General features: G+C 42.7%; 8 protein-coding genes across 20 annotated transcripts in view; all 8 read right to left on the bottom strand.

Moving 5' to 3' along the window:
* LOC131981893 (protocadherin gamma-C5-like) overlaps positions 1–23,212 on the bottom strand; it is a 338,840-nt gene that overhangs the window by 67,030 nt on the left and 248,598 nt on the right. The gene's annotated exons all lie outside the window — the stretch shown is intronic.
* On the bottom strand, positions 41–3,061 carry LOC131982205 (protocadherin beta-16-like). Its single transcript, XM_059346801.1, has one exon. The coding sequence runs from the start codon at positions 2,462–2,464 to the stop codon at positions 41–43; it is 2,424 nt and encodes an 807-aa protein (XP_059202784.1). The 5' UTR covers positions 2,465–3,061.
* LOC131981922 (protocadherin beta-16-like) lies at positions 3,068–5,961 on the bottom strand. Its single transcript, XM_059346456.1, has one exon. The coding sequence runs from the start codon at positions 5,468–5,470 to the stop codon at positions 3,068–3,070; it is 2,403 nt and encodes an 800-aa protein (XP_059202439.1). The 5' UTR covers positions 5,471–5,961.
* Positions 6,094–9,191, bottom strand: LOC131981916 (protocadherin beta-16-like). Its single transcript, XM_059346450.1, has one exon. The coding sequence runs from the start codon at positions 8,515–8,517 to the stop codon at positions 6,094–6,096; it is 2,424 nt and encodes an 807-aa protein (XP_059202433.1). The 5' UTR covers positions 8,518–9,191.
* LOC131981917 (protocadherin gamma-A11-like) lies at positions 9,207–11,698 on the bottom strand. Its single transcript, XM_059346451.1, has one exon. It carries the CDS (start codon positions 11,619–11,621, stop codon positions 9,207–9,209), a length of 2,415 nt encoding a protein of 804 aa, XP_059202434.1. The 5' UTR covers positions 11,622–11,698.
* Positions 12,465–15,435, bottom strand: LOC131981913 (protocadherin gamma-A1-like). The gene has a single exon (XM_059346447.1). It carries the CDS (start codon positions 14,907–14,909, stop codon positions 12,465–12,467), a length of 2,445 nt encoding a protein of 814 aa, XP_059202430.1. The 5' UTR covers positions 14,910–15,435.
* Positions 15,643–18,884, bottom strand: LOC131981920 (protocadherin beta-16-like). Its single transcript, XM_059346453.1, has one exon. It carries the CDS (start codon positions 18,059–18,061, stop codon positions 15,647–15,649), a length of 2,415 nt encoding a protein of 804 aa, XP_059202436.1. The 5' UTR covers positions 18,062–18,884; the 3' UTR covers positions 15,643–15,646.
* LOC131982204 (protocadherin beta-16-like) lies at positions 20,318–23,176 on the bottom strand. Its single transcript, XM_059346800.1, has one exon. It carries the CDS (start codon positions 22,841–22,843, stop codon positions 20,318–20,320), a length of 2,526 nt encoding a protein of 841 aa, XP_059202783.1. The 5' UTR covers positions 22,844–23,176.

Genomic DNA, 23,212 nt, shown 5'->3' with positions numbered 1-23,212 from the left:
TGACGCATTCGATTAAAGAATTTTGTAGTAACGAGGGCGGTCATGTGTGATGTAAATCCTTTCTAACCTCCAGAGGAGAGTCTGGCTCATCCAGGATGCTCTTCTCACTCTGTATCCGCTGCATCGTCCCTGTAGAACTGGGATCCATTATCAGCACGTTCTGACTTCCGGCTCTGCCGAACTTACAGTCACTCTTTCTGGAGTCAGTCGTCTTGCACACCTCGTAATTGTACACGTGTTGGAGAGTCCCTGTCCCCAAAGTGTCTGAGTAACGTGGTGGATAATATGGAATCACAGGCAGGCTGGAGTGATACAGGATGCGAGACTGTCTCCATCTGTAGATTTTCACTGAGATAATAACCACTAAACACGTGATGAAGAGGAAGGAAACTACAGCCAAAGCCAACACTAAGTAAAAAGTCAGGTTGTCATTGTACTCCTTGTCGTGTGTAAAGTCAGTAAACTCAGACAGCACTTCAGGGAAGCTGTCCGCCACCGCCACGTTAACAACGACTGTAGCTGAACGAGAGGGCTGCCCGTTGTCCTCCACTATAACACTCAGTCTTTGTTTCACAGCATCTTTATCAGTCACTTGGCGGATAGTTCTTATTTCTCCATTCTGTAAGCCCACTTCAAACAGCGCCCTGTCTGTGGCTTTCTGCAGTTTATAGGAGAGCCAGGCATTCTGTCCAGAGTCCACATCAACAGCCACCACTTTAGTCACCAGATAGCCCACATCTGCTGAACGAGGCACCATTTCAGCCACCAGAGAGCCTCCAGTCTGGACTGGGTACAGGACCTGAGGAGGGTTGTCGTTCTGGTCCTGGATCATTAGTTTCACAGTCACATTGCTACTGAGTGGAGGGGAGCCTCCATCCTGAGCTTTGACGCGGAACTGGAAGTCTTTGATCTGCTCGTAGTCAAAAGAGCGCACTGCATGGATGACTCCACTATCAGCACTAACGGACACATATGAGGAGACTGGCACTCCGTTAACAGAGGAGTCCTCCAGTATGTAAGAAACACGGGCATTCTGGTTCCAGTCAGCGTCTCTGGCTTTCACTGTGAATATAGAGAGGCCTGGTGTGTTGTTTTCTACAATGTAGGCCTCATATGAGCTCCTCTCAAAGACAGGCGCGTTATCATTCACATCAGAGATCTGTAAGGTGAGAGTGACGCTGCTGGAGAGGGAGGGCACTCCCTCATCAGAGCAGGTCACTGTTATGTTATACTGAGAAGCGATCTCTCTGTCTAAATCACTGTCTATCACCATGCTATAGAAATTACTAGATGTAGGCGTAATTGTAAATGGTATATTTTTATTAATTGAACATAGAACCTTTCCGTTTTCTTCAGAATCAGGATCATTTACACTCATTACAGCTACCACGGTGTTGGGAGGCGAATCTTCTCCTATCGAAGTAGATGATGAAATCATATTAATAACGGGACTATTGTCATTAATGTCACCTACATCAATAACCACTTTGCTTGAATCAGATAAGCCACCTCGGTCAACTGCCTCTATATCAATCTCATACTTTTTGGCTTTTTCATAATCAATAGGCCCATTTAATATGAGAAGACCATCTTCAGTAACGTGGAATAATTTTGAAATGCTCCTCATGCTATTTCCAATAACGTAGCTAACCTCTCCATTCGAGCCTTTGTCTGCATCTGAGGCACTCACTTTTGTAATGAGTGTTCCTGTAGGGGAGTTTTCTTTTACGTTTGCTTTGTAAATGTTCTGTGTAAAAACAGGAGCGTTATCATTAGCGTCTAATACAGTTACATGGATCTGCAGAGTCCCCGACCTCTGCGGTTCTCCTCCATCCACAGCCGTTAACAACAATGATGCAAATTCCTGTTTCTCTCTGTCCAGAGGTTTCTGTAAAATCATTTCCACTTTTTTTCCGCCATCAGACTGACTATGCAATTTCAACATAAAATTATCATTGGGCTTCAATGTATAGCTCTGAAGACCATTCAGTCCTATATCCAGGTCTATCGCTTTCTCCAGCATGAACTTAGAGCCGATAACGGCAGACTCGCTTATTTCAAATCTTCTCTCCTCCTTTTCGAATACGGGAGCGTTGTCATTAATATCTGTGATTTCGACGGTAATCGGGAATATTTCTATCGGGTTTTCTAAGGCAATTTGAAAATGCAAAGCGCAAGGCGTTGTCTGACCACAGAGAGCTTCGCGGTCTATTCTCTCTTTAATCGTGAGGAGTCCTTTTTCCTTGTTAAGCTGAATGTGTCCTACACTGTCTCCCGTGTGAATGCGAGCTTTACCCGCTTGTAGTCGTTTAACATCCAACCCTAAATCCTGAGCTATGTTGCCGACCAATGAGCCTTTGGACATCTCCTCGGGAATAGAGTAGCTGACTTGGCCGAGCGCTGAATTGAGACACAGGACCGAGAAAAACAACAGTACTTGCCGTCTCATTGTTCTGTCAGGCATATCCGTCGAACAAAACTAACGTGTTCTCCTCCCTTTTTGCAATCAGCCTCACAATGAAAAAAAATAAATCCCGGAGTGTCTGATAAATCAACAATAGACAATCAAATTCCAATTTGATATTCCGTGCATGGTATTTCTTCGATCATCGCCTGTGCGTTATGCTTCTGAGCCCGTCTCCCTTGTGAGAGAACAGGGGCTGTCCTTGTATATAAATATAAATGTAAACGGCAAGACGCTGGTCAACAGCGGCCCACTGAGTTCACAACACGAAATTACACAAGTTAAAGAAAAAAACACAATACTGTGGCCTCTGTTGTTACGTCTATTGCTGCAACACCAGGCACGTGCGATAGGTAAGGTTTTATAGGCAAATTGATGCTAAACAGCACAATATTTTCCCGGAAAAATGACAAATAACACTGGCCCAATGTGAAGATAATCATCTGAAGTGAAAATGAAAGGTGAGAAATTACATAAAGAACAACTATAAGAAGCGATAATAAACGTTATAGACTGTTCTTTCGCTGTCCAAGGTACTGAAATGGTGTAGGATGTAAATTACATAACAAAAGAGTTAAATTATATACAGTATGAATTAGAATATTATAATTGTAACATTCCAACCTCTAGAGGAGAGTCTGGTTCATCCAGGATGCTCTTCTCACTCTGTATCCGCTGCATCGTCCCTGTAGAACTGGGGTCCATTATCAGCACGTTCTGACTACCGGCTCTGCCGAACTTACAGTCACTCTTTCTGGAGTCAGTCGTCCTGCACACCTCGTAATTGTACACGTGTTGGAGAGTCCCTGTCCCCAAAGTGTCTGAGTAACGTGGTGGATAATATGGAATCACAGGCAGGCTGGAGTGATACAGGATGCGAGACTGTCTCCATCTGTAGATTTTCACTGAGATAATAACCACTAAACACGTGATGAAGAGGAAGGAGACTACAGCCAAAGCCAACACTAAGTAAAAAGTCAGGTTGTCATTGTACTCCTTGTCGTGTGTAAAGTCAGTGAACTCAGACAGCACTTCAGGGAAGCTGTCCGCCACCGCCACGTTAACAATGACTGTAGCTGAACGAGAGGGCTGCCCGTTGTCCTCCACTATAACACTCAGTCTTTGTTTCACAGCATCTTTATCAGTCACTTGGCGGATAGTTCTTATTTCTCCATTCTGTAAGCCCACTTCAAACAGCGCCCTGTCTGTGGCTTTCTGCAGTTTATAGGAGAGCCAGGCATTCTGTCCAGAGTCCACATCAACAGCCACCACTTTAGTCACCAGATAGCCCACATCTGCTGAACGAGGCACCATTTCAGCCACCAGAGAGCCTCCAGTCTGGACTGGGTACAGGACCTGAGGAGGGTTGTCGTTCTGGTCCTGGATCATTAGTTTCACAGTCACGTTGCTACTGAGTGGAGGGGAGCCTCCATCCTGAGCTTTGACGCGGAACTGGAAGTCTTTGATCTGCTCGTAGTCAAAAGAGCGCACTGCATGGATGACTCCACTATCAGCACTAACGGACACATATGAGGAGACTGGCACTCCGTTAACAGAGGAGTCCTCCAGTATGTAAGAAACACGGGCATTCTGGTTCCAGTCAGCGTCTCTGGCTCTCACTGTGAATATAGAGAGGCCTGGTGTGTTGTTTTCTACAATGTAGGCCTCATATGAGCTCCTCTCAAAGACAGGCGCGTTATCATTCACATCAGAGATCTGTAAGGTGAGAGTGACGCTGCTGGAGAGGGAGGGCACTCCCTCATCAGAGCAGGTCACTGTTATGTTATACTGAGACGATTTCTCCCTGTCTAAATCACTGTCTGTCACGATGCTATAGAAATTACTTGATGTACATTTAATTTCAAATGGGATATTTTCATTTATCACACAGCTGACTTTCCCATTAGTTTCAGAATCAGGGTCATTTACACTCATTAAAGCTATTACTGTTTTGTGTGCTGAATCCTCTGGTACTGAGCCTGATGTTGATATCATATTCACAATAGGGCTATTGTCATTCACGTCAATTACATCGATTATTATCTTACTTGAATCAGAGAGTCCACCTTGATCAATCGCCTCTATATCGATGTGATAATTTTTTTCTTTTTCATAATCTATTGGACCATCTAGTATCACATCTCCTTCACCGTTAATGCGAAATATTTTCGAAACAGTATCCATGCTATTCCCGATGACGTAGATCACCTCTCCATTCGAGCCTTTGTCTGCATCAGAAGCACTAACCTTGGTAACTACTGTTCCTATTACGGAGTTTTCTGTAATGCTTGCTTTGTAAACGGGTTTACTAAAAACAGGGGCATTGTCGTTTGCATCCAGCACAGAAACATGGATCTGCATTGTTCCTGTCATTTGTGGCTCTCCCCCATCCTCCGCTGTCAAGACTAAAGATATGTGTTCTTGTTTTTCTCGGTCCAGCGGCTTTTGTAAAATCATTTCTACCTTTTTGCTTCCATCAGATTGAGAGTGCAGTTTAAGCACAAAATTGTCACTCGGCTTTAGAGTATATCTCTGAAGTCCATTCAGTCCGATATCGGGGTCAATAGCTTTCTCTAGCATGAACTTAGAGCCGATGACTGCAGACTCGCTAATTTCAAACCTTCTTTCCTCCTTTTGGAAAACGGGAGCGTAATCATTAATATCGGTGATTTCTACAGTAACTGGAAATAATTCGAGTGGGTTCTCTAACGTAATCTGAAAATGCAAAGCGCAAGGCGTTGTCTGTTTGCAGAGCGCTTCACGGTCTATTTTTTCTTTAATAATGAGGATTCCTTTTTCTCTGTTCAGCTCGACATACTGAACGCCGTCTCCCGTATAAATACGAGCTTTACCCGACTTAAGCCGTCTAACATCTAACCCTAAATCCTGTGCTATGTTACCGACCAAAGAGCCTTTTGCCATCTCCTCTGGAATTGAATAGCTGACCTGCCCGGACACACAGCCGAGGCAGAAGATGGTGATTAACAACAGTACTTGCCGTTTCATTGTTCTAGTCGATGCCTCTACAACACCACAGCTAGAGCGTTTTATTCCGTTTAGCGAAAAGTATTCCGTCCGATGAGACTTAAATTGTAAGAAAAAATGTTAAAAAGTCCACCGATTAAAAAATAGAATTCCTGCTTGAGATTTCCGTGGATAGTATGGTGTGATGTCCGAAGTGTGCGTTCTACGTATGTGACTGTGCCTCAGTTATATGCCAGGAGGAGGACTGAGAATGTCTGTTACAAACGAAATTCACAACTGCAACATATTGGGCAACAGCGGCCCGATGAGTTCAAATTGTGAAAGTACAGAAGAAAAACAGTAACTAAAGTATTTAAAATTCAACATACCACAAAATTACACATAGCTGTGACAACTTGCAAGAAAAAAAAATTAAATGAAATGATCCCATAGGGATTAGGTCAAAAGAAATGGGAAATATAATACTGAATAAATGAGTCTAGGGGGAAAGTATCATGTAGAGAGAACGTGCAAAAGGGAAACAATGTGGGAGTGTGCATTCACTGTCGCTTTCCAAGGTGCTGAAATGTTGCCTAACTGGCGCATTAAAACTAATTTATACGTCTCATACTGTGTGTCAAAACTAGTAACAGGAAGTAGCCCCATTAACTAACCTCTAGAGGAGAGTCTGGTTCATCCAGGATGCTCTTCTCACTCTGTATCCGCTGCATCGTCCCTGTAGAACTGGGGTCCATTATCAGCACGTTCTGACTACCGGCTCTGCCGAACTTACAGTCACTCTTTCTGGAGTCAGTCGTCCTGCACACCTCGTAATTGTACACGTGTTGGAGAGTCCCTGTCCCCAAAGTGTCTGAGTAACGTGGTGGATAATATGGAATCACAGGCAGGCTGGAGTGATACAGGATGCGAGACTGTCTCCATCTGTAGATTTTCACTGAGATAATAACCACTAAACACGTGATGAAGAGGAAGGAAACTACAGCCAAAGCCAACACTAAGTAAAAAGTCAGGTTGTCATTGTACTCCTTGTCGTGTGTAAAGTCAGTGAACTCAGACAGCACTTCAGGGAAGCTGTCCGCCACCGCCACGTTAACAATGACTGTAGCTGAACGAGAGGGCTGCCCGTTGTCCTCCACTATAACACTCAGTCTTTGTTTCACAGCATCTTTATCAGTCACTTGGCGGATAGTTCTTATTTCTCCATTCTGTAAGCCCACTTCAAACAGCGCCCTGTCTGTGGCTTTCTGCAGTTTATAGGAGAGCCAGGCATTCTGTCCAGAGTCCACATCAACAGCCACCACTTTAGTCACCAGATAGCCCACATCTGCTGAACGAGGCACCATTTCAGCCACCAGAGAGCCTCCAGTCTGGACTGGGTACAGGACCTGAGGAGGGTTGTCGTTCTGGTCCTGGATCATTAGTTTCACAGTCACGTTGCTACTGAGTGGAGGGGAGCCTCCATCCTGAGCTTTGACGCGGAACTGGAAGTCTTTGATCTGCTCGTAGTCAAAAGAGCGCACTGCATGGATGACTCCACTATCAGCACTAACGGACACATATGAGGAGACTGGCACTCCGTTAACAGAGGAGTCCTCCAGTATGTAAGAAACACGGGCATTCTGGTTCCAGTCAGCGTCTCTGGCTCTCACTGTGAATATAGAGAGGCCTGGTGTGTTGTTTTCTACAATGTAGGCCTCATATGAGCTCCTCTCAAAGACAGGCGCGTTATCATTCACATCAGAGATCTGTAAGGTGAGAGTGACGCTGCTGGAGAGGGAGGGCACTCCCTCATCAGAGCAGGTCACTGTTATGTTATACTGAGAAGCGATCTCTCTGTCCAAAGCTACTTCTGTAAGTAAGCTATAAAATCCATTCATCGTGCTTTGTATTTTAAAAGGAATATCATCATTAATATTACACTTCACCTCTCCATTCCTCTCAGAGTCAGGGTCATTGACGCTCAGCATAGCGATTACAGTATTTTCAGGAGAATCTTCTAAAATAGTGTCTGACTTAGACAGTATTTTCAGCTGAGGACTGTTGTCATTGACATCAGTGATATCTATTAGAATCTTACTGGAATCAGAGAGTCCTCCATTATCTATAGCCTCGATATCTACTTGGAAGAGCTTCGTTTTTTCATAATCTATTTCACCGATCAAGATAACCTCACCTGTTTTTCTATCGATCTGAAATAGGTCGGATAACCGACGCTTGCTATTTAAAATTGAATATGAAACTTCTCCGTTAGAGCCTCCATCTTTGTCTGATGCGCTTACAGTTATAACACTGGTTCCTCTGGGGGAATTTTCCGTTATTGTCGTCTTGTATACTGGCTTCGTGAAAACCGGTGCATTGTCGTTAACATCTAGCACGTTCACAGTAATCTGCATTGTTCCTGACATACGGGGCTGTCCGCCATCCAGAGCAGTTAATAACAGTGAAATGTGCTCCTGATGCTCTCGATCTAGGGGCTTCTGTAAAACTATTTCTACCTTTTTACCTCCGTCTGCTTGATTCTCTAGTTTTAATGCAAAGTTGTTAGTTGGATTAAGCGAATAGCTTTGGAGGTCATTTGTACCGATGTCAGCATCGATAGCTTTCTCGAGTACAAATTTCGACCCAATAACGGCAGACTCGCTGATTTCAAACCGCTTCTCACTCGAAGCAAAGCTGGGAGCATTATCGTTTATGTCTGTGATTTCTATCGTTATGCGAAACAGCTCCATTGGATTTTCCAAAATCATCTGTAAATGTAAAGCACAGGGCGTTGTTTCGCCACACAGCGTTTCTCTGTCTATTCTCTCTTTAATAAGGAGGACTCCTCTGTCTCTGTTCAGCTCGATATATTCTGCACTGTCTCCCGAATGAATACGAGCTCTACCCGATTTGAGCCTTTTGAAATCTAAACCCAAGTCCTGAGCTAAATTACAGACTAATGAACCTTTCTCCATTTCCTCAGGAATGGAGTAGCTGACTTGCCCGAATACCGAGCTGAGAGAGAGGACCACGATGAACAACAGTACTTGCCGTCTCATTGTTCTGCTCGAAGTCGCTTCCTGCACCATTAAATCAAAAGCATTCCCAATGCATTCAGTGCAAAGATAGATAAAAGTAAAAAGATTGTCCACACTTCAAGAATAGGAAGAAAAACAATGTATCCAGTTGTATAATTCCTCGCAGAGCTCCTTATGATCGCAGACTGGGTATCCTGTCTTTCTCCTGTCATGTCCACCGTATGTACACGAAGGGGCAGGACATACAGAGAAAAAAATAACATCTAGCTAACTCTCCACACGCTTGCCAACAGCGACCCGTTGAGTTGAAAATACAAATTACAACAAGTGAAATGAAATGCAAGTAGATCAATGCAATATCACACTGATAATAAAGCGGAAATGAAACCGGAGAGAGACTGGCTATTTACTTGACATACTGATATAATGTGATAGTATTGTGGACAAGTGGTATTCTACCGAAATCCAATAATGCTTTCACAAAAGCAGTGTTTTTGAATTAGAATGTATAGAAAGTATGAATCCAAGACGAAACGTGAAACACAACGGATGGATACATTTACTTTTGTTAACAGCTTTGTGTCGCTGTCCATGGTGCTGAAAATAAATGTGTTGCCGTAAATATTGTTCTCAGAAATTTCTCTATGTTGCTTTTCTGAATGTTCCAAAAAGTAACTGTCGTGAAGTGGAGGCACCACTAACATGACTTTGATTTACATAGAAATGAAAAAACGTAATTTTTAGAGTTTTCTAACCTCCAGAGGAGAGTCTGGTTCATCCAGGATGCTCTTCTCACTCTGTATCCGCTGCATCGTCCCTGTAGAACTGGGGTCCATTATCAGCACGTTCTGACTACCGGCTCTGCCGAACTTACAGTCACTCTTTCTGGAGTCAGTCGTCCTGCACACCTCGTAATTGTACACGTGTTGGAGAGTCCCTGTCCCCAAAGTGTCTGAGTAACGTGGTGGATAATATGGAATCACAGGCAGGCTGGAGTGATACAGGATGCGAGACTGTCTCCATCTGTAGATTTTCACTGAGATAATAACCACTAAACACGTGATGAAGAGGAAGGAGACTACAGCCAAAGCCAACACTAAGTAAAAAGTCAGGTTGTCATTGTACTCCTTGTCGTGTGTAAAGTCAGTGAACTCAGACAGCACTTCAGGGAAGCTGTCCGCCACCGCCACGTTAACAATGACTGTAGCTGAACGAGAGGGCTGCCCGTTGTCCTCCACTATAACACTCAGTCTTTGTTTCACAGCATCTTTATCAGTCACTTGGCGGATAGTTCTTATTTCTCCATTCTGTAAGCCCACTTCAAACAGCGCCCTGTCTGTGGCTTTCTGCAGTTTATAGGAGAGCCAGGCATTCTGTCCAGAGTCCACATCAACAGCCACCACTTTAGTCACCAGATAGCCCACATCTGCTGAACGAGGCACCATTTCAGCCACCAGAGAGCCTCCAGTCTGGACTGGGTACAGGACCTGAGGAGGGTTGTCGTTCTGGTCCTGGATCATTAGTTTCACAGTCACATTGCTACTGAGTGGAGGGGAGCCTCCATCCTGAGCTTTGACGCGGAACTGGAAGTCTTTGATCTGCTCGTAGTCAAAAGAGCGCACTGCATGGATGACTCCACTATCAGCACTAACGGACACATATGAGGAGACTGGCACTCCGTTAACAGAGGAGTCCTCCAGTATGTAAGAAACACGGGCATTCTGGTTCCAGTCAGCGTCTCTGGCTCTCACTGTGAATATAGAGAGGCCTGGTGTGTTGTTTTCTACAATGTAGGCCTCATATGAGCTCCTCTCAAAGACAGGCGCGTTATCATTCACATCAGAGATCTGTAAGGTGAGAGTGACGCTGCTGGAGAGGGAGGGCACTCCCTCATCAGAGCAGGTCACTGTTATATTATACTGAGAAGCGATCTCTCTGTCTAAATCACTGTCTGTCACTAAACTATAGAAATTATTTGATGCCGACACTATAGTTAGAGGGGTGTTGTCGTTGATAAAACAGTTAACTTTTCCGTTTTCATTTGAATCTCGGTCTTGAACGTTAATCATCGCTACAACTGTGCTCGGTTTAGAGTGTTCAGATATCATATTTGATTTTGACATGATGTTAATCGTTGGTTTGTTGTCGTTCATATCCACCACTTCAACTTTGACCTTACACGAATCTGTAAGCCCACCATCATCACTAGCACGTATATTAATATGATAATTTCGTGCATTTTCATAATCAATATTCCCAATCAATGTAATTTCACCGCTGTCTTCGTTTATCTGAAACAGTGCGTGAGCTTGATCTAAACTGTTTGTAATTGAATATTTTATTCTACCATTCGTCCCATAATCTGCATCTGACGCTGTAACGCAGGTAACAACTGTCCCTTCTGAAGCATTTTCCAAAACGGTGGCTGTGTATGTGGACTGTGTAAAAACAGGGGCATTATCATTGGCATCTAACACCGTGATGAAAATCTGAATTGTTCCTGACATTTGCGGGTCCCCTCCATCAAAAGCTGTTAAAACTAAAGATATCAACTCCTCCTTCTCTCTGTCGAGAGGTTTCTGTAAAACCATTTCCACCTTTTCTGTTCCATCACTCTGACTGTCCCGTTTCAGTACGAAATTGTCGGTAGGTTTAAGATCATATTTTTGAAGACCGTTTTTACCGACATCATGATCGATTGCTCTATCTAATACAAATTTTGATCCGATTACAGCAGATTCGCTGATTTTAAAACTCACTTCATTTTTTTCAAAGGTGGGAGGATTGTCATTTATATCGGTAATCTCGACTGTGATACTGTAGAATTCCATGGGATTCTCCAGAATGATCTGAAAATGTAAAGCACAAGGCGTAGTCTGTCTGCAAATCGCTTCTCTGTCTATTCTCTCTTTGATAAGGAGGACTCCTCGTTCTTTATTCAGCTCGATGTATCCGGCGCTGTCTCCTGTATACACGCGAGCTTTACCTGATTTTAGCCGTTTTAAATCTAAACCCAAATCCTGAGCAATATTACCGACTAAAGAGCCAGTCGGCATTTCCTCAGGGATGGAATAGCTGACTTGGCTGAGCACTAAACTGAGATGAAGGGCGAAGGAAAACAACAGTACTTGCCGTCTCATTGTTCTGCCAGACATTTTCCTCGCGAAATTTAATAGGCTGAATTATTTTCAACGATGTCCGGATATTTATAGTCCATTATATATTTTGGAAAAATAGTGTATGTCGCCACTCCATGAATATCCACAGCAGTTAAAAGGGCTCCCGCACTGTCGTTGCCTTAAAAGTACGTCGACGTTGTAACCCTGTGCCTGTCTTTCTCTCTCTGATATCATCATTATGGGGGAGGTTTCTCTTTAAATCCACCGTGAAACATCAACACACTGGCCAACAGCGGCCCTAAGAGTACACAGTAATGAACTACAGGTAAGCCTGTAGAAAAGTCACTGTAGTCGATGGTATACAATTCTTATATGTACCATGAAAACCAGCCAATAAAACAGTTTATATAAAAAGAAATGCAAAAAAAGAATCATAGGGTGTTTACTTGAAGCCTTGGTTAAAGTGGTATTTATACCTTTCCTTATGCCACAGAGGAAACAAAATACTATTAAGGTATTTTTTATGAATGGACAAAGACTTGATTAAAATAAGTAAAAATAGTATCACTGAGATGCCACAGTCAAAGATAGATAGATAGATAGATAGATAGATAGATAGATAGATAGATAGATAGATAGATAGATAGATAGATAGATAGATAGATAGATAGATAGATAGATAGATAGATAGATAGATAGATACAATCTTGCAAACAACCACTTTGCCAAAAGCACAAGCATGAAGTAATTGAAGCAAAAAAGGAGGAGAATGAAGAGGAGACACCACTGGCTCTGTCCATGGTGCTGATTGAAGACGAGTGATGCCTGCATATTACGCATACTTAGGAATTTAACATAAACAGAGAACATGCAAATATGTTACAACTGGGATAATCCTAAATAACGAACCTCCAGAGGAGAGTCTGGCTCATCCAGGATGCTCTTCTCACTCTGTATCCGCTGCATCGTCCCTGTAGAACTGGGGTCCATTATCAGCACGTTCTGACTACCGGCTCTGCCGAACTTACAGTCACTCTTTCTGGAGTCAGTCGTCCTGCACACCTCGTAATTGTACACGTGTTGGAGAGTCCCTGTCCCCAAAGTGTCTGAGTAACGTGGTGGATAATATGGAATCACAGGCAGGCTGGAGTGATACAGGATGCGAGACTGTCTCCATCTGTAGATTTTCACTGAGATAATAACCACTAAACACGTGATGAAGAGGAAGGAAACTACAGCCAAAGCCAACACTAAGTAAAAAGTCAGGTTGTCATTGTACTCCTTGTCGTGTGTAAAGTCAGTGAACTCAGACAGCACTTCAGGGAAGCTGTCCGCCACCGCCACGTTAACAATGACTGTAGCTGAACGAGAGGGCTGCCCGTTGTCCTCCACTATAACACTCAGTCTTTGTTTCACAGCATCTTTATCAGTCACTTGGCGGATAGTTCTTATTTCTCCATTCTGTAAGCCCACTTCAAACAGCGCCCTGTCTGTGGCTTTCTGCAGTTTATAGGAGAGCCAGGCATTCTGTCCAGAGTCCACATCAACAGCCACCACTTTAGTCACCAGATAGCCCACATCTGCTGAACGAGGCACCATTTCAGCCACCAGAGAGCCTCCAGTCTGGACTGGGTACAGGACCTGAGGAGGGTTGTCGTTCTGGTCCTGGATCATTAGTTTCACAGTCACATTGCTACTGAGTGGAGGGGAGCCTCCATCCTGAGCTTTGACGCGGAACTGGAAGTCTTTGATCTGCTCGTAGTCAAAAGAGCGCACTGCATGGATGACTCCACTATCAGCACTAACGGACACATATGAGGAGACTGGCACTCCGTTAACAGAGGAGTCCTCCAGTATGTAAGAAACACGGGCATTCTGGTTCCAGTCAGCGTCTCTGGCTCTCACTGTGAATATAGAGAGGCCTGGTGTGTTGTTTTCTATAATGTAGGCCTCATATGAGCTCCTCTCAAAGACAGGCGCGTTATCATTCACATCAGAGATCTGTAAGGTGAGAGTGACGCTGCTGGAGAGGGAGGGCACTCCCTCATCAGAGCAGGTCACTGTTATGTTATACTGAGAAGCGATCTCTCTGTCTAAAGCTACTTCTGTAACTAAAGTATAAAATCCATTTAATGAATTTTGTATTTTGAAGGGAATGTTACCGTCTATATTACACTCTACCTCTCCATTATTCTCTGAATCCGGATCATTTACACTTAACATAGCTATAACAGTGTTTGGAGGGGAGTCCTCTAATATGGAGTCTGATTTAGAAACCATGCTTATGTAAGGACTATTGTCATTTATATCGATAACATCAACTATTACTTTAGTGGAATCAGAGAGTCCGCCGCTGTCAACAACTTCAATATTCATTTGATAAGTTTTCGACTTTTCATAATCTATTTCACCAATTAGGTTTATTTCACCAGACTTAGAATTGATCTCAAACAGTCCAGCTAAAATACGTTTGCTGGTAGATATTTGATAAGACAATTCTCCATTGGAGCCGATATCTTTATCAGAAGCACTTACAGTCGTTACACTTGTGCCTTTTGGTGCATTTTCCAGTATTTTTGCTCTGTACAGCGGTTTAGCGAAGGTTGGTGCGTTGTCATTCGCATCTAATACAGTGACAAATATCTGCATTGTCCCTGACATCTGCGGCTCCCCTCCGTCTATAGCAGTCAATAACAGAGAAATGTAGTCCTGCTTTTCTCGATCTAAAGGCTTCTGTAAAACCATCTCGACTTTTTCACTCCCGTCTGCTTGATTTTCTAGTTTTAATGCAAAATTATCAGTTGGCGAAAGTGAATATTGCTGTAAGCCATTCATCCCGATGTCGGAATCAAATGCTTTTTCTAAAATGAATTTTGATCCTGTCACAGCGGACTCGCTGATTTCAAAGCGTTTCTCTGCATTAGTAAATGAAGGGGTATTGTCGTTTATATCAGTTATCTCTACTGTTACACGAAAAAGCTCCATTGGATTTTCCAGAATTAACTGGAAATGCAAAGCACAAGGCGTCGTCTCTCCACATAGAGCCTCTCTGTCTATCCTCTCTTGGATCAGGAGGACTCCCCTTTCTTTATTCAGCCCGATGTATTCTACGCTGCCTCCTGTATAGACACGAGCTTTACCTGATTTCAGCCTTTTAAGATCTAAACCTAAATCATGCGCTATGTTACCTACGACAGAGCCTTTCGCCATTTCTTCAGGGATGGAATAGCTGACCTGGCCGAGCACGTAGCTGAGACACAGCACCGAGAGAAACAACAGTACTTGCCGGCTCATTGTTCTGCTCGAAGTCGCTTCCTCCACCATTAAATCAAAAGCATTCCCTGTACAGTCACTACGGAGGTACAAACGAGAGAAAAAAATATCGTCCACACTTCAAGAATAGGAAGAAAAACAATGTATCCAGTTGTATAATTCCTCGCAGAGCTCCTTATGATCGCGGACTGAGTATTCTGTCTTTCTCCGGTTATGTCCACCGTATGTACACGAAGGGGCAGGACACACAGAGAAAAAAACATCTAGCTAACTCTCAACACGCTTGCCAACAGCGACCCTTTGAGTTGAAATTAAAAATTACAACAAGTGAAAACAAAAGCAACCAGAGCAGTGCGGAATCACACTGGTAATAAAGCGGAACTATTACCACAGAAAATATTGTCATGAGCTTGGCAAACTGTTTCCCAAAAACATGTATTCTTCGATGCCACGGGTATCAAGTGATATATAAACAAATTTGAATGATAAATGTAGAAAGGCAGAATTTGGAAATATATATGTGCCGGTATATATCCTTTTGAAAAAAAGGTATGCAGCCAAAACAAAAAAAACACAACACATGCGTGCATTCACTCTTGCTGAAAGCCTGAAGTGTCGCTGTCCGTTGTGCTGAATGCAAAAGCAGAAGCAAACCGTCGACTTCTCAGGCATTGGTATATGTGTTTTTTTGTTGTTGTTTTTTTTACTGCTAAGAGGATCAACTATCTTATGACATGAGTGAACAGCACGATGACTTTAAATCGCATAAAAATAGAAGATTGTCAATATTAGATTTTTCTAACCTCCAGAGGAGAGTCTGGTTCATCCAGGATGCTCTTCTCACTCTGTATCCGCTGCATCGTCCCTGTAGAACTGGGGTCCATTATCAGCACGTTCTGACTACCGGCTCTGCCGAACTTACAGTCACTCTTTCTGGAGTCAGTCGTCCTGCACACCTCGTAATTGTACACGTGTTGGAGAGTCCCTGTCCCCAAAGTGTCTGAGTAACGTGGTGGATAATATGGAATCACAGGCAGGCTGGAGTGATACAGGATGCGAGACTGTCTCCATCTGTAGATTTTCACTGAGATAATAACCACTAAACACGTGATGAAGAGGAAGGAAACTACAGCCAAAGCCAACACTAAGTAAAAAGTCAGGTTGTCATTGTACTCCTTGTCGTGTGTAAAGTCAGTGAACTCAGACAGCACTTCAGGGAAGCTGTCCGCCACCGCCACGTTAACAATGACTGTAGCTGAACGAGAGGGCTGCCCGTTGTCCTCCACTATAACACTCAGTCTTTGTTTCACAGCATCTTTATCAGTCACTTGGCGGATAGTTCTTATTTCTCCATTCTGTAAGCCCACTTCAAACAGCGCCCTGTCTGTGGCTTTCTGCAGTTTATAGGAGAGCCAGGCATTCTGTCCAGAGTCCACATCAACAGCCACCACTTTAGTCACCAGATAGCCCACATCTGCTGAACGAGGCACCATTTCAGCCACCAGAGAGCCTCCAGTCTGGACTGGGTACAGGACCTGAGGAGGGTTGTCGTTCTGGTCCTGGATCATTAGTTTCACAGTCACATTGCTACTGAGTGGAGGGGAGCCTCCATCCTGAGCTTTGACGCGGAACTGGAAGTCTTTGATCTGCTCGTAGTCAAAAGAGCGCACTGCATGGATGACTCCACTATCAGCACTAACGGACACATATGAGGAGACTGGCACTCCGTTAACAGAGGAGTCCTCCAGTATGTAAGAAACACGGGCATTCTGGTTCCAGTCAGCGTCTCTGGCTCTCACTGTGAATATAGAGAGGCCTGGTGTGTTGTTTTCTACAATGTAGGCCTCATATGAGCTCCTCTCAAAGACAGGCGCGTTATCATTCACATCAGAGATCTGTAAGGTGAGAGTGACGCTGCTGGAGAGGCAGGGCACTCCCTCATCAGAGCAGGTCACTGTTATGTTATACTCAGATGCTCTCTCTCTGTCTAATTCATTGTCTGTCACTAGGCTGAAGAATTTTTTCGACGTTGCTTTCATCAGAAATGGCATGTGTTCTTCGATATTACATGCGACTTTGCCATTTTCTCCAGAGTCAGGATCTTGAACATTAAATATAGTAACTACAGTGCCTGGCCTAGAATTCTCTGATATTGAATTCGTTTTTGACATGATATTAATAGACGGGTGATTATCGTTCGTATCGGTAACCTCAACAATAATTTTACACGAATCTGTTAGTCCTCCATCATCACTGGCTTGTACGTGTATCTCATAGTGCTGTGACTTTTCATAATCGAGGTTTCCAGATAAGGCTACGACGCCATTTTCTTCGTCTATTTGAAACATAGCAGGCACATCATCTAAAGTGTTTGTAATTGAATATGACACTTTTCCATTCGACCCTTGATCTGCATCTACAGCACTAACGGTACTCAAAATTGTGCCCTTCTGAGCAGTCTCCATTATTGTAAGCTTGTATACTTCCTGCGTAAACACAGGGGCATTGTCATTTGCGTCAAGCACTGAAATCTCTACCCGCATTGTTCCCGAAAGCTGAGGATCTCCACCATCAGTAGCTGTGAGAGTTAAAGAGAGGTGCTCTTGTGCTTCTCTGTCGAGATGTTTTTGCAAAACAATCTCCACCTTTTTACTTCCATCTTGCTGATTTTGTAGTTTCAGATTAAAGTTGTCTGTAGGGTTAAGCGAATAACCCTGCAATCCGTTCACACCGACATCTAGATCCATCGCTCTTTCTAACACAAATTTAGCTCCAATCACAGCCGACTCACTAATCCTAAATTTCATCTCGTCTTTTTTGAAACTGGGTGCATTATCGTTTATGTCATTAATTTCGACTGTAACTGTAAAGAATTCAATCGGGTCTTCCAGCGTAATTTGAAGATGTAAAGCGCAAGGTGTTGTCTGCCCACAGAGCGCCTCTCTGTCGATTCTCTCTTTTACAAGCAGGACTCCTCTGTCTTTATTCAGCTCGACGTATTCTGCATTGTCTTCTGTATATATGCGAGCTTTACCTGACTTCAGTCTTTTCACGCCTAACCCTAAATCCTGAGCTATGTTGCCAACCAAAGAGCCTTTTGACATTTCTTCAGGAATGGAGTAGGTGACCTGCCCGAGCACTGAGCTGAAGGAAAAAAGCGAGAGAAACAACAGTACTTGCCGTCTCATTGTTCTGTCCGACATGTTCACTTCGACAAAAGCTACAGATGTAAAGATATATCCCAAAGCGTTCAAGTCCTTCTATTACAAAGTATTCCAGAGAAAGACTGATTATCTTCGTGTATCTTGAATCCAAAATAAATGAATCGCTGTGTGGATATGTCCCGGCGTCTGCAACGACGCTTCTGTGCAGAATGTATCTCTTTCTCCGTTTAATATCACAGATGAGGGGGATAGGCTCTACACTGGTCAACAGCGGCCCTGAGAGTCCAAACAGTTGCACTGCAGAAAACTGCTAAATGCAAAAGATTTCAAGACGAAGAAAGAAATACGACTAAAATTACACAATTACTAAAGATACGCCTTACTTTTGAAAAATAAAAAATGTATCTGCATAATGAACAGGTTTTGTGGCTAAATATACTGGAAGTTCAGTAGTTATGTGCGCAGAATCCCCTTAATTAAGTGTACTAAATTTAGAACAAAGGGAAAATAGGTGTTATACAGCTGTTACAGTTACAGTTACATCCTAAAATACAAGCTCCTAAATAAATACTAATTTCATATTCAACTATTAGTCTCCTCTTAATTACAGACAGAGATATAATTGTTTACCAGAATACTTGTAATCTTACAAAGTATTTAGAGAAAGAGAATATCATCAAATATTGGTGAATATACATTATCTGTAATTAATGTTTTTCACTGATGTGATAATAAACTGACCAGTGTGAAGAAACATCTAACAAGCTGCCCTTCTGCAGCTTACAAAACGGATTTTCCAGCTGGGAAAGCTCTTCCAGTCTGGTCAGGAATGACCAGGACCAAGCCGGTAAGTTAGATAACTAAAAATGCTGCCTAAACTTGTTGTTTGCTAAAAAAATAAAAATAAAATAAAATAAAATAAAATAAAACAAAACAAAATAAAATGAAATAAAATAAAATAAAATAAAACAAAATAAAATAATAATAATACGATGTAGCATGAGATCATTTGTCATCATATATGCGCTCACCCAAGGATAAGATAACCTCTATTTTTGATCTGACCTATGTCGACCTATTTTTGACTAAACCTGTTATTTAAACTGACACTCTACAGTCATTTCCTTTTTTCTCTTCACCATGTGAACTGTAACTTAAAACAGATGATTCTAGATTGCAAAATATTTTGTTAACTTCTGACAGATCTGTCTTGTCCAAAAGAAAAAAAAACAGACATTTGTATCAAGTAGGGGCATGGAGTTATTCTGCTTCACAGAGACATATACAGTACAGGCGAACAGCTGGACTGTAATTGGAGCACATCACAACAAGGTAACTATGAATCTACTGCTGTGGCTGTCTCTTTGCTGGTGACTTATAGGTGATAAAGAAGAGGATGATGATGAAGACAACATGCACGTAAGTAAGGATGATGGTAGTTGCAATACGTTGCCAATATTGATATTTACCAAACGAGTATAGTCAGTAACATACCATGTTTGTACTGCAAGGGTTTCTGGTCTTTCTAAAAAAGGATACTGCAGAGCAAGTTGCAAAAACATTTTCAGTATGCCCTGTAGAGATCAATAGATCTCCTACTCTTTGTTATGAGTGACTCTAACACTCACACCATAATGTTTCTCGCACAATCTAATGATTTGCTATAAGTGGTCAAAGAAGACAAATCAACGAAAAGGACAGCTGAAATATGAAATAGTATAGTGAATGCCCACACTGACTGCTTTGACCTCAGCTTCTTCACTGTATTTTGGAGTGTTGTGCAATGTTAACAGTGTTTACATATTTATTTATTTTTTATCTACCCAGTCTTTAGCAACAAAACAAATTGTTTCCTGGTAATACACCATGGGATCTAAGGACATGAAAAACAATATAATAATGTAAAGAAAGACTAGAAATGTAGATTCACTGAGCTGGTGCAACAATCTTCTGAAAAAAAGACTGTAAATGTGTTTTCGAGTGATTGAGAATAATTCAACGCCTGTTATACTGATGTGGATTGCAGTGTCCCTCTCTGGATAGCGCTGTCCACAACCCTGGTGCTTAAGGACCAGTGGTTTGAATGTCAAATTATGTAAGCATGTTGTAATTACCAAGAAGGCTAAAGGAAGGCTTCCTTTTTGCAAATAATTATTCTTCTTTAACATGACATAGGTTTTTAGATGCACAAGCACAAGTCACACATGCCCTTACCAAACATACCATTAAAATCCACAAGGGTGGAAATACCTGATAAAGAAGTACACCAAACCAGTTTGTAATAAATTATGCAAATCAAAAGAAAACAGTTGTGTCAGTCATTCTGTAATGTGTTAAATGTAGTTCTTTCTCTAAAAATAATTTTAAATGATGAACAGAGTTTGCAAAAATAGTCAGAAAAAGGGGGGGGGGGGGCATTTTTCTAACCTCTAGAGGAGAGTCTGGTTCATCCAGGATGCTCTTCTCACTCTGTATCCGCTGCATCGTCCCTGTAGAACTGGGGTCCATTATCAGCACGTTCTGACTACCGGCTCTGCCGAACTTACAGTCACTCTTTCTGGAGTCAGTCGTCCTGCACACCTCGTAATTGTACACGTGTTGGAGAGTCCCTGTCCCCAAAGTGTCTGAGTAACGTGGTGGATAATATGGAATCACAGGCAGGCTGGAGTGATACAGGATGCGAGACTGTCTCCATCTGTAGATTTTCACTGAGATAATAACCACTAAACACGTGATGAAGAGGAAGGAAACTACAGCCAAAGCCAACACTAAGTAAAAAGTCAGGTTGTCATTGTACTCCTTGTCGTGTGTAAAGTCAGTGAACTCAGACAGCACTTCAGGGAAGCTGTCCGCCACCGCCACGTTAACAATGACTGTAGCTGAACGAGAGGGCTGCCCGTTGTCCTCCACTATAACACTCAGTCTTTGTTTCACAGCATCTTTATCAGTCACTTGGCGGATAGTTCTTATTTCTCCATTCTGTAAGCCCACTTCAAACAGCGCCCTGTCTGTGGCTTTCTGCAGTTTATAGGAGAGCCAGGCATTCTGTCCAGAGTCCACATCAACAGCCACCACTTTAGTCACCAGATAGCCCACATCTGCTGAACGAGGCACCATTTCAGCCACCAGAGAGCCTCCAGTCTGGACTGGGTACAGGACCTGAGGAGGGTTGTCGTTCTGGTCCTGGATCATTAGTTTCACAGTCACGTTGCTACTGAGTGGAGGGGAGCCTCCATCCTGAGCTTTGACGCGGAACTGGAAGTCTTTGATCTGCTCGTAGTCAAAAGAGCGCACTGCATGGATGACTCCACTATCAGCACTAACGGACACATATGAGGAGACTGGCACTCCGTTAACAGAGGAGTCCTCCAGTATGTAAGAAACACGGGCATTCTGGTTCCAGTCAGCGTCTCTGGCTCTCACTGTGAATATAGAGAGGCCTGGTGTGTTGTTTTCTACAATGTAGGCCTCATATGAGCTCCTCTCAAAGACAGGCGCGTTATCATTCACATCAGAGATCTGTAAGGTGAGAGTGACGCTGCTGGAGAGGGAGGGCACTCCCTCATCAGAGCAGGTCACTGTTATGTTATACTGAGAAGCGATCTCTCTGTCTAAATCACTGTCCGTCACTAAACTATAGAAATCATTAGAGGAAGTGGTAATAGTAAACGGTATGTTGCCATTTATTCTGCAGTTCACTTGCCCATTGTTACTTGAATCTGGGTCAAGCACACTGAACATTACTATAACTGTATTTTGGGGAGAGTTTTCTGGGACTGAATCAGATTTGGAAAGTATACTAATTACAGGTTTATTATCATTGATATCAATAACATCAACAATAATCTTACTGGAATCAGAAAGACCACCGTTGTCTTTAGCTTCAATATCAATTTGGTAAAACCTGGCTTTTTCAAAGTCAACTTCACCAATTAATATTACTTCACCGTTTTCATTTATTGTAAATATATCAGACACACTGTCCATAGTGGTCGACACTGAATAAGAAACGTCCCCATTTGTTCCTTTATCTGCGTCAGAAGCACTCACTGTTGTCAATGTTGTTCCTTTCTGTGAATTTTCGGCTATGGCTGCCTTGTAAACTGACTGCATAAAAACAGGAGCATTATCGTTTACATCGAGCACGGTGACATAAATCTTCACTGTACCAGACATCTGAGGTTCTCCTCCATCTACAGCCGTTAACAACAACGATATTTGTTCCTCTTTCTCTCGATCTAACGGCTTGTGCAATACCATCTCGACCTTTTTATGTCCGTCTGCCTGACTTTGTATTTTGAGTAGGAAATTGTCCGTAGGTTTCAAGCTGTAATTTTTCAGGCCATTTACGCCTATGTCTGCGTCAACCGCTCTTTCTAACACAAATTTAGATCCTGTAACTGCGGATTCACTAATTTCAAAACGCTTCTCGTCATTTTTAAAACTGGGGCTGTTGTCATTGATGTCTGTTATCTCTACAGTTATTCGAAAAAGCTCCATTGGGTTTTCTAGAATAATCTGCAAATGCAAAGCACAAGGCGTCGTCTGTCTGCAGAGCGACTCTCTGTCGATTCTCTCTTTCACGAGGAGGACCCCTCTGTCTTTACTCAGCTCGATGTATTCTGCACTGTCGCCCGTAAATATACGGGCTTTACCTGATTTTAGCCTTTTCACATCCAAACCTAAATCCCGTGCTATGTTGCCAACTACAGAACCCTTTGCCATTTCCTCTGGAATTGAGTAGCTGACTTGACCGAGAACTGAGCTGAGAAAACACATCGAGATGAAAAACAGTACTTGCCGTCTCATTGTTCTATCCATAGTTTAAGCGTCACCACAAAAACGACGTTTCACTCGGTTTCACAATAAAGATATATCCATCTGAAAATAAATAGATCAAGGATCGTCAAAGAAATCCGCAAATTTAAAGGATAGTGTCCATTTAAACGGTGATCGGTCCACGAGCAGTGCTTTCTCCCCTTTTCTTTCTCTGAAATAACGACATGACATGGGAGGATCTGCTTCAAATCCTGTCCAAATCTGCAACACGTTGACCAACAGCGGCCCGTGGAGTTCATACAGTGAAATTGCAAGAAAAGTAAACCTAATGTCACTTGAAGCAGTTTAGACATAATGATGCATTATCTACACTGCTAGGATAAAAAAAAAAAAAAAGTTTAATTCGAAATA

The sequence above is a fragment of the Centropristis striata genome, chromosome 12 (assembly GCF_030273125.1).
Source record: "Centropristis striata isolate RG_2023a ecotype Rhode Island chromosome 12, C.striata_1.0, whole genome shotgun sequence".
NCBI classification, from domain to species: Eukaryota; Metazoa; Chordata; class Actinopteri; order Perciformes; family Serranidae; genus Centropristis; species Centropristis striata.
The sequence above is the reverse complement of the archived record's forward strand: the minus strand, read 5'-3'. Positions and strand labels throughout refer to the sequence as shown.